The following is a 15,256-nucleotide window of genomic DNA, read 5'->3' as shown; positions in this document are numbered from 1 at the left end:
TTTTATTTCTCTAGGAGGTGGGTCAAAAAGGATCTTGCTGTGACTTATGTCAAAGAGTGTTCTTCCTATGTTTTCCTCTAAGAGTTTTACAGTGTCTAGCCTTAAATTTAGGTCTTTAATTCATTTTGAGTTTAATTCATTTTGAGTTTATTTTTGTGTATGGTATTCAGTATTCTAATTTCATTCTTTTACATGTAGCTGTCCAGTTTTCCCAGCACCACTTAATGAAGAGGCTGTCTTTTCTCCATTATATATTCTTGCCTCCTTTATCAAAGATAAGGTGACCATAGGTGCATGGGTTTATCTCTGGCCTTGCTATCCTGTTCCATTGATCTATATTTCTGTTTTTGTGCCAGTACCATACTGTCTTGATTACTGTAGCTTTGTAGTATAGTCTGAAGTCAGGGAGCCTGATTCCTCCAGCTCTGTTTTTCTTTCTCAAGATTTCTTTGGCTATTTGGGGTCTTTTGTGTTTCCATACAAACTGTGAAATTTTGTGTTCTAGTTCTGTGAAAAATGCTGTTGTTACTTTGACAGGGATTGCATTGAATCTGTAGATTGCTTTGGGTAGTATAGTCATTTTCACAATGTTGATTCTTCCAATCCAAGAACATGGTATATCTCTCCATCTGTTTGTATCATCTTTAATTTCTTTCATCAGTGTCTTCTATTTCTGCATACAGGTCTTTTGTCTCCTTAGGTAGGTTTATTCCTAGGTATTTTATTCTTTTTGTTGCAATGGTAAATGGGAGTGTTTCCTTAATTTCTCTTTCAAATTTTTCATCATTACTGGTATAGGAATGCAAGAGATTTCTGTGCATTAATTTTGTATCCTGCAACTTTACCAAATTCATTGATTAGCTCTAGTAGTTTTCTGGTAGCATCTTTAGGATTCTCTGTGGATAGTATCATGTCATCTGCAGACAGTGACAGCTTTACTTCTTCTTTTCCAATTTGGATTCCTTTTATTTCCTTTTCTTCTCTGATTGCTGTGGCTAAACTTCCAAAGTGATGTTGAATAATAGTGGTGAGAGTGGGCATCCTTGTCTTGTTCCTGTACTTAGAGGAAATGGTTTCAGTTTTTCACCATTGAGAATGATGTTGGCTGTGGGTTTGCTATATAGGGCCTTTATTATGTTGAGGTAAGTTCCCTCTCTATGCCTCTTTTCTGGCTTGTTTTTATCATAAATGGGTGTTGAATTTTGTCAAAAGCTTTTTCTGCATGTATTGAGATGATCATATGGTTTTTATCCTTCAGTTTCTTAATATGGTTTATCACATTGGTTGATTTCTGTATATTTAAGAATCATTGCATTCCTGGTATAAACCCCACTTGATCATGGTGTATGCTCCTTTTAATGTGCTGCTGGATTCTGTTTGCTAGTATTTTGTTGAGGATTTTTGCATCTATGTTCATCAGAGATATTGGCCTGTAGTTTTCTTTTTTTGTGGCATCTTTGTCTGGTTTTGGTATCAGGGTGATGGTGGCCTCTTAGAATGTGTTTGGGAGTGTTCCTTCCTCTGCTATATTTTGGAAGAGTTAGAGAAGGATAGGTGTTAGCTCTTCTCTAAATGTTTGATAGAATTTGCCTGTGGAGACATCTGGTCCTGGGCTTTTGTTTGTTGGAAGATTTTTAATCACACTTTCAATTTCAGTGCTTGTGATTGGTCTGTTTATATTTTATATTTCTTCCTGATTCAGTCTTGGCAGGTTGTGCATTTCTAAGAATTTGTCCATTTCTTCCAGGCTGTCCATTTTATTGGCATATAGTTGCTTGTAGTAATCTCTCGTGATCCTTTGTAGTTTTGAAGTGTCAGGTGTTACTCTTCCTTTTTCATTTCTAATTCTATTGATTTGAGTCTTCTCCCTTTTTTCTTGATGAGTCTGGCTAATGCTTTATCAATATTGTTTATCTTCTTAAAGAACCAGCTTTCAGTTTTATTGATCTTTGGTATCAGTTCCTTCATTTCTTTTTCATTTATTTCTGATATGATCTGTATGAATTCTTTCCTTCTGCTAATTTTGGGTTTTTTTTTTCCTTATTACTCTATTTGCTTTAGGTGTAAGTTTAGGTTATTTATTTGAGATATTTCTTGTTTCTTGAGGTAGGATTGTATTGCTATAAACTTCCCTCTTAGAACTGCTTTTCCTGCATCCCATAGGTTTGGGGTCGTCAAGTTTTCATTGTCATTTGTTTCTAGGTATTTTTTTATTTCCTCTTTGATTTCTTCAGTTACCTCTTGGTTATTTAGTAGTGTATTGTTTAGCCTCCATGTATTTGTATTTTTTAGTTTTTTTCCTGTAATTGATATCTAGTCTCATAGCGTTGTGGGTGGAAAAGATACTTGATATGATTTCAGTTTTCTTAAATTTACCAAGGCTTGATTTGTAACCCAGGACATGATTTATCCTAGAGAATGTTCCATGAGCACTTTTGAAGAAAGTGTAATCTGCTGTTTTTAGATGGAATGTCCTATGAATATCAATTAGGTCCATCCTGTTTAATATGTCATTTAATGCTTTTGTTTCCTTATTTATTTTCATTTTGGATGATCTGTCCATTGGTGAAAGTGGGGTGTTAAACTCCCCTACTATGATTGTGTTACTGTTGATTTCCCCTTTTATGGCTGTTAGCATTTGCCTTATGTATTGAGGTGTTTCTATGTTGGGTGCATAAATATTTACAATTGTTATATCTTCTTCTTGGATGGATCCCTTGATCATTATGTAGTGGCCTTCTTTGTCTCTTGTAATAGTCTTTATTTTAAAGTCTGTTTTGTCTGATATGAGAATTGCTGCTGCAGCTTTCTTTTGATTTCCATTTGCATGGAATATCTTTTTCCATCCCCTCACTTTCACTCTGTATGTGTCCCTAGGTCTGAAGTGGGTGTCTTGTAGACAGCGTAAGTATGGGTCTTATTTTTGCATCCATTCAGCCAGTCTGTGTCTTTTGGTTGGAGCATTTAATCCCTTTACATTTAAGGTAGTTATCAATATGTATGTTTCTATTACCATTTTTTTAATTGTTTTGGGTTTCTTATTGTAAGTCTTTTTCTTCTCTTGTTTTTCCTGCCTAGAGAAGGTCCTTTAACATTTATTGTAGAGCTGGTTTGGTGGTGCTGAATTCTCTTAACTTTTGCTTGTCTGTAAATGTTTTAATTTCTCTGTTGAATTTGAATGAGATCCTTGCTGGGTAGAGTAATCTTGGTTGTAGGTTTTTCCCTTTCATCATTTTAAATATGTCCTGCCACTTCCTTCTGGCTTGCAGTTTCTGCTGAAAGATCAGCTGTTAACCTTATGGGGATTCCCTTGTATGTTATTTGTTGCTTTTCCCTTGCTGCTTTTAATATTTGTCCTTTGTATTTAATTTCTGATAGTTTGATTAATATGTGTCTTGGCATGTTTCTCCTTGGATTTATCCTGTATGGGACTGTCTGTGCTTCCTGGACTTGATTGACTATTTCCTTTCCCATGTTAGGGAAGTTTTCAACTATAATCTCTTCAAATAGTTTCTCAGTCCCTTTCTTTTTCTCTTCTTCTTCTGGGACCCCTATAATTCGATTGTTGGTGTGTTTAATGTTGTCCCAGAGGTCTCTGAGACTGTCCTCAATTGCTTTCATTCTTTTTTCTTCATTCTGCTCTGTGGTAGTTATTTCCACTATTTTATCTTCCAGGTCACTTATCCATTCTTCTGCCTCAGTTATTCTGCTATTGATTCCTTCTAGAGAATTTTTCATTTCATTTATTGTGTTGTTCATCATTGTTTGTTTGCTCTTTAGTTCTTCTAGGTCCTTGTTAAACGTTTCTTGTATTTTCTCCATTCTATTTCCAAGATTTTGGATCATCTTTACTACCATTACTCTGAACTCTTTTTCAGGTAGGCTGCCTATTTCCTCTTCATTTGTTTGGTCTGGTGGGTTTTTACCTTGCTCCTTCATCTGCTGCATATTTCTCTGTCTTCTCATCTTGTTGAACATACTGTGTTTGGGGTCTCCTTTTTGCAGGCTGCAGGTTTGTAGTTCCCATTGTTTTTGGTGTCTGCCCGCTGTGGGTAAGTTTGGTTCAGTGGCTTGTGCAGGCTTCCTGATGGAGGGGACTGGTTCCTGTGTTCTAGTCGGTGGGGCTGGATCTTTTTTTTCTGATGGTCAGTGCCATATCTGGTGGTGTGTTTTGGGATGTCTGTGAACGTAGTATGATTTTAGGCAGCCTCTCTGCTAATGGGTGGGGTTGTGTTTCTCTCTTGCTAGTTGTTTGGCATGGGGCATCTGGCACTGGATTTTGCTGGCCATTGGGTGGAGCTGGGTCTTAACTTTGAGACAGAGATCTCTGGGAGAGCTCTCACCAATTGATATTACGTGGGACTGGGAGGTCTCTGTTGGTCCAATGTTCTGAACTCGACTTTCCCATCTCAGAGTCTCAGGCCTGAGCACCAAGATCCTGTCAGCCACACAGCTCAGAAGAAAAGGGAGGAAAAAGGAAAGAAAAATAATAAAATTTTTAATATAAAAATTATTAAAATGAAAAATAATAATTATTTTAAAAATTATTAAAAATAATTATAAAAATAATTATAATTATAAAAAATGAAATTATAAAAAATAATTATAAAATAATTATTTAAAATTATAAAAAATAATTATAAAATAATTATTAAAAATTATTTAAAATAATTATTAAAATATAATTATAAATAATTATTTAAAATAATTATAAAAAATTATTATTATTATAAAAAATTATAAAAAAAGAAGAGAGCAACCAAACCAATCCACCAGTGATAACAAGTGCTAAAAATTAGACTAAGATAAACATAAAAATCAGAAACAGATCAGTCACAGACAGCAAACCCTAAGTCTACAATTGCTCCCGAAGTCCACCACCACAATTTTGGGATGACTCGTTGTCTATTCAGGTATTCCACAGGTGCAGGGTACATCAAGTTGATTGTGGAGATTTACTGCTCCTGAGCCTGCTGGGAGAGATTTCCCTTTCTCTTCCCTGTTTGCACAGCTCCTGGGGTTCAGCTTTGGGTTTGGCCCCGCCTCTATATGTAGGTCACCCTCTGGCATCTGTTCCCCACCCAGACAGGATGTGGTTAGAGTGGCAGCTTATTAGGGGGCTGTGGCTCACTCAGGCCGTGGTTGGGGCGGGGGCGGGCGGAAGGTGGATGGAATGCGGGGTGAGACTGCGGCGGCAGCAGCCAGCATAAAGTTGCAACAGCCCAAGGTGCGCCGTGCGTTCTCCCAGGGAAGTTGTCCCTGGCTCACGGGACCCTGGCGGTGGCGGGCTGCACAGGCTCCCAGGAGGGGAGGTGTGGAGAGTGACCTGTGCTTGCACACAGGCTTCTTGGTGGCGGCAGCAGCAGCCTTAGCGTTTTATGCCCGTCTCTGGGGTCTGCGCTGTTAGCCGCGGCTCGTGCCCGTCTCTGGAGCTCGTTTAGGCGGTGCTCTGAATCCCCCCTCTCGCGCACCCTGAAACAATGGTTTCTTGCCTCTTTGGCAGGTCCAGACCTTTTCCCGGACTCCCCCGGCTAGCTGTGGTGCACTAGCCCCCTTCAGGTTGTGTTCACGCAGCCAACCCCAGTCCTCTCCCTGGGATCCAACCTCCGAAGCCCGAGCCTCAGCTCCCAGCACCGCCCCCCGCGCCCCGGCGGGTGAGCAAACAAGCCTCTCGGGCTGGTGAGTGCTGGTCGGCACCGATCCTCTGTACGGGAATCTCTCTGCTTTGCCCTCTGCACCCCTGTTGCTGCGCTCTCCTCTGCGGCTCCAAAGCTCCCCGCCCCCCACCCACTGCCTGCCTCTGCCAGTGAAGGGGCTTCCTAGTGTGTAGAAAGATTTCCTCCTTCACAGCTCCATCCCAGAGGTGTAGGTCCCATCCCTATTCTTTTCTCTCTGTTTTTTCTTTTGCGCTACACAGGTACGTGGGGAGTTTCTTGCCTTTTGGGAAGTCTGAGGTCTTCTGCCAGCATTCAGTAGGTGTTCTGTAGGAGTTGTTCCACGTGTAGATGTATTTTTGATGTATTTGTGGGGAAGAAGGTGATCTACACATCTTAATTCCTCCATCTTGAAGGTCCTGTTGTTCTTGCCCCTTTCTAATCATGACAGCCTAAATGTTGATCTTTCTAAAATGAAAATCTAATCAAACCCCTCATTTGCTTAAAACTTTCCAATTGTTCCCCATTGTCACCAGAATGAACAAACTCTTAGCATGGCATATAAGGCCCTTTGTGATCAGGCTCTAATAACCTGTGCTGTCGCGTGTCTCACTGTTATATTTCATCCACCTCATCCTCTTCCCTCTTGTCCATCGCCCCAACCTCTTCTCTTTCCACCAACGAACTTTCCAGCCATATTGAACTATGTGTAAGCCGTTGGTCTGGTCATGTTCTCTCTCATCTGATGGTCTTTAGACATGCTATTCTCTCTGCCTAGAATGTTTTCTTTCCATACTCCTCTCCTGTGAGTGACAAAGTTTTACTTAGTCTTTAGGTTTTTGTATAGAGGCCACCTTTCCCGGAAGCCTTCTTATTTCCCTGAGATTGGGTTAAGCGCCCCTTTTAGGTTCTGTCTTGATACCTTGTGCTTATAAATGTTCTAACATTCCTCATAATATATTCAAATTACCTGTTTGCTCACCTATATCCTGAGCTACAGTGAATTTTCCTGAGGGAAAGAACTGAGAGTATTGTTCTCTTGTGTTTCCCCAGCATTTAGTATAATATCAATATAACAATACTCTATAAACAGTTCCTCAGTGAATCTTTGGATGGAAAGTTTGGGACCAAATTGTGGAAAGTCTTGAGTGAATATCAGGCCAATTTGTTGAACTTCTTAATACTGCTACCAGGAGAGTCTTTTACAAAGGACTCAATCATGGTGGCAGGTGGTAGAGTCCTTCTCCATCTTGGTTACTCAGTGAGGCAATATTCCCCGATTGTGCAGTAGTGGGGCACTTACAGAAAATAAGTAAATATGTGCCTTTGTACAAAATTAGATTCCATCTTGAAGAGATTAAAATACAACCTTTATTGGGTACCTAAGGTTTAAGAAAAGTTCTGGGAGATAAAACTTAAAATTCATAAAATTCCGTCACGAGATGTTTTTCTGTTAATAGAGAAGTGCTATCATTGTCTTAATTTTAGCTTTTTCATCACCTTGGCCCATATTGCAGAGCACCTATATTATATGGAGTCATACGACTTCCTAGATGTCAAGAATAACAGGAAAGTGGTAGATATTCTTGACAGTTTGAAATATCATTCTGGCAAACTGGGGCCAGGAGCTGCGTTAGAAGTGTACGTGGAGTAAAGGCAGGTCTGTTAACCATTTTAGGTCCATAATGTGTGCAAAGCATTGTGCTTGGTGGTTTGGGAGATGCAGAGTTATATGAAACATACTTCCTTCCCTCAAGGAGCTAACAAACTTGCTGAGGAGAAGGGAAATGCACCAAAATGCTTATATTTAAAGATAACTTGTGATAAGAGACACATAGGTACTGGCAGGAAATAGAGCATTGGATCTCTTTCTTTCAAGCGGTTTACATTTTTATGATCCACAAAACTTGGAGCTTTACATATTATATTTACATAGCTAAGTATGAGTAAAATTTTCAAATACATGTATGAATGAAGTATGAATTTCTACAAGTTTTTCTCAAGGAGGCTTTCCATATCTGTGTACCTTTTTCGTTTACGGCAGGAGTTGTTAACCCAAGGTCCGTGGCCTCCTTGACATCTTTCTGCAGAATTTGGTGGATATGTATGTGTATATAGTTTCCTGAGGAAAGGACTGATGGCTTTCAACAGATTCTTTTTATTTTTTTTTTATCTTTTAAAAACATTCTATTAGAATCTTTAAGGATTCTGTGACTGAGAAGAAATTCAGAACCACTGTATAGAGAGTGTGTTCACAGACTTGTCTCAGCTTTACAGTATCTTTCTTTTCACCCCCATTTCAATCCATTCTCATTTAACAATTGGCTATAGCATAGCCAATGAGTAAATGCTTTTATTTGAGTGAATTAAATTAAAGTTTATATGCCATGTTCTTAATTTTAAAAACAGACAAGTTCAACATGTTATTCAGAATGAGCCCTGACTGCCCTTCACTGAACACACGCCAGTGAGGGCACTTGGCAGTACACTTCATTGTTTAATTCATTTAACACTCTGGCCCTTCATGAGTGATAGCTATTATTATCCCCATTTTACAGACAAGGAAGCTGAGACTCACTGAGTATCTTCCTAAGCCTGCCCCCTAGTAAGTTATAAAATCAGTTAATACTCTGTCTTGAATCTGAAGCCTCTGTTCCCTTTAACTAGTATGTTATACAGTAATATGATTTATAAACTGTTTTATTTCTTCCCCTCAAAAAGCAAACAAACAAAAAACCCTCTTCTAAGTTGCAGTTTGTTCTTGACAATCCCTGGTGTTTTGTGTTTTTTTAATGTCAAAATGCCTTTGGAAGTAGATGAGCTTTTGTAGCTTAATGACCATTGGCTTAGGTATACAAATGGTTAGCTTGATCTTCAACATAAAGGAATACATATTAATTAAAATCTAGATCATTTCATCAGATTTAGAAGTAATATTGAGCTATTTTTTAAATTGCGTAACAAACTTATGTGAAGAATTTACCAGTACTTGATGTCATTGTCTGCTATTGGTACACCAGAATGTGGAGGAACAAATATGCTTGTCTGGGGCAGTGGCGGTGTGGAGTGGAGTCTTTTGAAAACTACACATTCTACCTTCTCCATCCCTCATCCCTGTTGATAATCATTGCCTGTGATGAGAAGTGTTATTGATGAAGCGTTTCGCATATGAATTCTGTTAGATGCAGAAGAAAGATGAAGAAATACCATCTTACATTATTTGGAAGCATCTTCATTTTGCAGAATGCTGAGTAGGGAGAAACATTGTTTGGAAGTTTAGAATCACTATTATGTTTTGAAATTATATATACTTATTTAAATATAGTTATTATGTAATTCAACACTTTAGAATATGGTATAAAATATTGTAGCCTAACTTATCTCTTTAAAGTACATGGCTAAACAAACTGTAAACTTGAGATCTTTTTATAGTCTCGCTATTCAAAACCCCTTGTCAGTTAAAGTAAATCCAAAGTGGTTTATATTTTGAAAATATGCTTCAAAGAAAACATCACAAAAGTAAAATTACTTTATTGCTCTGCCTTTTATTTTGTAATTTTAGGTAAGGCACTGACATTTCTTCTGCTGCAGCCACCGAGCCCCAAACTTCCTCCACACAGTACGATCCGAAGAACAGCCATTGATCTGATTGGACGTGGTTTCACAGTTTGGGAGCCTTACATGGATGTGTCTGCTGTCCTGATGGGGCTTCTTGAACTTTGTGCCGATGCCGAGAAACAACTTGCCAAGTACACGCTCCATTTCAGTTCATTTGGCTTTTATTGGTTTTGTTTGTTTTGTTTTAGTAGAGGTCATTGATTACTCTTTATAAATTGCGTATGGAGAAAAAATAGACAAATATCTCAATATATGAAATTTTGGAAATAGACAATGAAAGGGAGATATGTTTCTGTCATTTTAACACAATTGGGATTTAGCTTTGAGCCAATGAATGATTTATCCGTGGCATAGTTTTAAATATATGTTTATTGTGCCTTGAGATATTATCAGCTAGTAATAATATAAACATATCACATATAAGGAAAATGATATATATAGTTGCTCAAAAATGTTTTACTGATACAATACCTGGCCAGTTTGGGGAATTACTCCTTTGCACTCATGTTAATTTTTAAACCAGCTTTATTGAGGTTTCATTTGCACACAGCAGAGGATCAGCCATAAGGAGGTTGCAGTGGTCCAGGGAGGCAGGGATGAGAGTAGAGGAATAAGAAGAGGATCCAAGGCAGTTCCTAAAATGAAACTGGGGCTGGTGATAGAGGTTAGTATTGACTTGAGAACCCAGCCTCCTGATTCCTGGAGGGAGTCTTTTTTGTTTTGTTTTGATGGTATAATACACATCTAACAGGAAATTTACTACTGTATCCCTCTTAAAGGATACAATTCAGCAACATTCTCTGCATTCACAGTTATGCAGCCATCACCACTACCTAGTTCCCAGTAGCAGTCACCCCAAATGGAAACTCCATACCCACTGAGCAGTCCCTTTCCATTCTCCCCTCCCACTGTCCCCTGACAATCAATAATCTGCTTTCTGTCTCTGTGAATTTGCCTATTCTGAATATTTCCTATAAATGGAATTATACAGTATGTGGCCTTTTGTGTCTGACTTCTTTCACTTAGCGTAATGATTCCAAGGTTCATTCATGTTGCAGCATTTTTCAGTACTTTGTTTCTCTTTATAGTTGAACAATATTCCATTCTATGGATATACCACATTTTATTTACCTCTTCATCTGTTGATGGACATGTGGCTTGCCTCCACTTTGTTTGAACACCTAGTTTTCATTTCTCTTAGGTAGATACCTAAAAGTGGAATTGCTGGGTCATGTGGTAATTCTGTGTTTAGCCTATTGAGGGACCACCAAACTGTTTTCCATAGCAGCTGCACCATTTTATATTCCTACCAGCAATGTAGGAATTGTCTTTGCATCCTCGCCAACATTTATCTTCCGGTTTTGTTGTTGCTTTTTTAGTATAGTCATCCTAGTGAGGGTGAATTCCTAGTGGGAGGAATTCTTGAACTGTCCCATGATGCCTCTCTTAATGTACAGGCAGACCTCATTTTACTGTCCTTCACTTTATTGCGTTTCACAGATGCTGTGGGTTTTTTTTTTTTACAAATCAAAGGTTTATGGTAACCCTGCATTGAGCAAGTCTGTTGGCACCATTTATCCAACAGCATTTGCTCATTCATGACTCTGTGTCTCATTTTTGTAATTCTAGCAATATTTCAAACTTTTTTATTACTATATTTGTTATGGTTGTCTGTAGTCAGTGATCTTTGATGTTATTTTTGTAATTATTGTGACTTTTTTAGCAATAAAGTATTTTTTAATTAAGGTATGTACATTGTAACAATACTTAATGATATTGCACACTTAATAGACTACAGTATGGTATAAACATACTTTTTATATGTTTACTGGGAAGCTAAAAAATTCGTGTGCATCGCTTTATTGTGCTGCTCTGGAACCGAACCTACAGTATCTTTGAGGTCTGCCTGTAAGTGTTATCACCTCTTTGATTTTTTCTGTGAATGGCATTTCATGCTTACCATTGCTAACCTCTTAAAAAACTAGAGTTCTCTGCCCTTTTCTTCATGGTTGCCTCTCTCATATCCCACAGTTGCCTTATATTCTAGCGTGCTTTGGGCCTGTCATCTTTCTGCTGGCTGCTGTATGCTCAGAAGTGGAGACCAGAGAAACAACTGAAGGCTAGACTGGAATGCTGTGACTTTGTCCGCAGATTGGGCATCCCCAGCCCAAAGTCCCAAGAGTGACTGGTAGGGGAAGGGTATTCATTTCAAACCCAAGCAGCTGTCCACCCCCTTCACCTGCTTCATACTGCCACACTTCCTCAACTTCACCTCTGTGTCTCCCTAGCTATGTACCCTTCAGTAAATTACTTCACCTCTCACCTCAGTTCCATTTACAAGTTGGGGCTAATTAAATACCTACTTCATAAGATTGATGTTAAGTGAGTTTATATTTGCCAGGTGCTTAGAAGAGCACTTAGCACATGTTAAGAGATTGAATGGATGTTACCTATATTGCTGGGGGAGGGGGTATGGATGGTGATGCCATTGTCATTGTCCTAGTGTTCAACAGATGGAAGAGATGCCCGTTTCTAGAATAAACACTTCCACATAGTGACAACAGGATAGTTTCTGGATGGATACAGGTGGCCTGAAGGTTCTCGATCGACTTAAAGGATTAGGAGGGAATGTGCGCCCACGAGTTGGCAGCAGTCGTAAAAGGCTGGCCTTTGTGCAAAGCCTGGAATGTATTTTCAACCTTTTACCCTCCCCTGGGCTGCAACTGCCATGGACACCCTCCAAGGAGTCAACAGAGTGGCTTCTTTTACCTCAGCTCTCCTGGTTACCTTGAGAAGCCTTTAATATTTTTGATTGTCCAGAATTTTACTTTGACCTAATTTTATAGCCTATTTTCAAATCTGATCAAAACCAATTTCAATAGTATGCAGTCTTGTTTTGTTGCCTGGGAGAAGTAATGGGTTTCTGTTTTAGACTAACCATCTAACATTTTTGTCTTATTTTATGTTTAAATAAGTTCACATGAAGCTTATATCAGCAAACATAAAGATGTGCTGTGTTTTATCTACATGGAGTATGTCCACAGACACCAATACTTTAGCTTTCAGTAGGTAATTTAAATCTTGCTATTACATCCTTTTCTGTCATGAAGATTAGTATAACTCTCTACACACAGCTCTGAATAAATGAATGTATCAGCGTGTAGCCTTGAGGAGTCCAATGTAATTTTCATCATGATAAATTGTATAATAAGCAAGAAAATGTTTGCTTATTAATCTATAACAAGATATAGATTGAAAATGACCTGTTACATCCATGACACACTTGGTACAGGCTGCAGAAGGACTGAGATGGGGCGAGATAGAGCAGCAGGGTGACTGTGCATCGTGCCTGTGGGGCCGCCCTTCTGTGCCCACTTCTCTGTGCACACGTAACACCGCTTGGCCGCCTTGCTGCTGACTGTGATCTTAAGCTTGCTTTACGGAGAAGCTTTTATGTTAGGCTTGTGCTTTTTAAAAAGAAAAAAACATAAGCAGTGTTTCCTTCTTTATTTCAATTCTTGTGAGTTTATGAAGGAGGGAGTTCGAGGCAGGGCAGCTCGCTCAGGTTGGTATCTAGTTCTGAGGAATACATGTGATAGCAGAGTTTCTCTCTTTCCTTCTCTCCCCTGTGTTGACATCCTTTGTCAGAGATGACTCCTGAGAGGCCTCCTGAAAAACTGTATATGGCTCAAGACTAATAGAGCATTTTCCCAGAATTAATAATGCTTTTTTTTTTTTTTTTTTTGCGGTACGCGGGCCTCTCACTGTTGTGGCCTCTCCTGTTGCGGAGCACAGGCTCCGGACACGCAGGCTCAGTGGCCATGGCTCACGGGCCCAGCCGCTCCGTGGCATGTGGGATCTTCCCGGACCAGGGCACAAACCCGTGTCCCCTGCATTGGCAGGCGGACTCTCAACCACTGCGCCACCAGGGAAGCCCAATAATGCTTTTATTTTAGAAATATGGCTTAGAATTTTATATCTTTGGAATCAAAATAAAACCAGCTGTTTTCCAGTGTTTTCAAACATTTTGCCCAATTTTAAACTACATTTATTAACTAAGCAAGCATCTACTGAGTAGCTAATATGTGGAAGGGACAGTGTTAGGTACTATATGTAGTGACAAACTTTCATGAAACAAAGACCCTTCACGTGACTTGCAGTCTTACAGGAAAGATAAGATCTTACAGGAAAGAAGGAGAGTAAAAGGTATGGACATTCAGAGCATGGCAGATGAATCACAGGGGTTACCCAGACAGTACCCAAGGAAGAATTTCATCTGAATCTTTCCTTTGAATGATTGTGAGGAGAGGTAGGGAAGAATAACTACGATGTGCAAAAGGACAGATGGGGAAAGCCCAGGCACACCCCAAAGAGGCTGAGGGACAGCTGCACACATAGAGACATGAAACTAAGCATTGTTTGTAGCTAATTTTATTTATTAATTTCTTGCAGAAATTAAGCCCTGGGATGCTCCAGTCAAAAACTTGAACATAATTGCCTTACTCATTATCTCTGGGGAATAGAATTGGGTTCAAAGAGAGGGTTGGTTTTACCTTTTTCTTTATTAAAAGAGTGTAAAAATGACTATAAAAGATCATAAAATGAATCTGAGACAGGTGCTTTCTCTTGTCCAGGAAAAGGTGAGGTTCAAACCCAGGTCTCATTGACACCAAAAGCCACACTCCCACCCCTGTGCCATCTTGCATTTGAAATCTTATACCCAGAGAATTAAAGACCAACAGAGTACTAAATTCAAAACAACCTATTAAAAGGACCTAAAAGAGGTCAACTCAGAATTTTCAGATTTTAAAAATCTATGTAATGAAATCATTTTCATCAAGAATTTTGTGCCTTCTGGAAACTAGAAGCCCATTTAAATATCAGTAAACTCCTTGACAGCTTGGGCCATGTTTCGATACTATGTGTTTATTCTTATGTATTCAAACACCTGTTATATGATTTGCTTTGTTATTTGCAATAAACACTTAATAAAATCCTAGAATTTTAGAGACAAAAATCTTCTTCAACAGTATGCAATCCAGTGCCCTTAATATGCTATTAAGTAAAAATAAGTTGTAGAGATTAAACAACTTGTCTGAGGTTACACTAGTCCTGTGAGAGCTAAGACTATAACTTAGGTCTCCCGACTCCCATTCTGCTGCTTCCATGCTGCATGGTTATGTCACCCTTTATATAATGAGAGATCCACAGGTAGAATTCTACGTGAGGAATTTTTAAGATTATGGGCTGTTTATTCATGATGGACTGTTTAATTGAAAGTGGAAGGCTGCACTTCGTTGAAATCATAGGTTAAGTCATCCCCAGCTGATTGTGGAAATAATAGAAATGTATGCAGTATTATCTTTTTTAAAAATCCATGGTTTTTTAGATCAGCATGGTTATGGACATATGGATAAAATGTTAGAAATAGTAGAATATCCTACTTTTTTTATGTAAAAGTACAGAAGAATCCTTGTGCTTTTGTATGTGTTGTGGTCTGTGATTCTGATTCCATTTTCCTAGTTCATGTTGCAGACCTTTACTCTGAAAGAGAACAGCAGAGCAGGGCCGGCCAAGCTGCTGAAGGTGCCAGACTCTCACCTCGTACTGCTGTGACTCAGGGATGTGGATGAACTACACAGAGTCCATTGCTTTTCTGTAATATTCACAGTTGCCAAACTTTAAGGGAGAAACATACAGTCATTGGAAACCACACATGCTCTGATAACATAGATAAGCCTTATATGTTGGAAAGACTCTTTCTGGACAATATAAAATAGAGCTGGAGAAAAAAGAATTGACATTTTAACTCAGATCTCAATCATAATTTTTAGATTTGAGAGCCAGAGAGTAAAGATCACATCATACAAACACTAAGGTGCTTTAGGCTTCAATATTTAGATTATTTTTCCTATTCACATGCATTTATTTTTAATAGAAAGTTTATAATTGGAGGAAACCATTTAACTAAATCATGTTGGCAT

The 15,256-nt window shown here is 38.8% G+C and overlaps 1 protein-coding gene across 2 annotated transcripts in view; it reads left to right on the top strand.

Annotated features, from left to right (window-relative positions):
* The window catches only part of WDR7 (WD repeat domain 7), a 351,427-nt gene that overhangs the window by 226,473 nt on the left and 109,698 nt on the right, over positions 1-15,256 (top strand). For both annotated transcript variants that reach the window (XM_065889408.1, XM_065889409.1), the window contains one exon: positions 9,217-9,403. In XM_065889408.1, coding sequence (XP_065745480.1) covers positions 9,217-9,403 — 187 coding nt within the window. The remainder of the gene's footprint in view (positions 1-9,216; positions 9,404-15,256) is intronic.

This window comes from Phocoena phocoena, chromosome 13, assembly GCF_963924675.1.
Source record: "Phocoena phocoena chromosome 13, mPhoPho1.1, whole genome shotgun sequence".
NCBI lineage: Eukaryota > Metazoa > Chordata > Mammalia > Artiodactyla > Phocoenidae > Phocoena > Phocoena phocoena.
The sequence above is the reverse complement of the archived record's forward strand: the minus strand, read 5'-3'. Positions and strand labels throughout refer to the sequence as shown.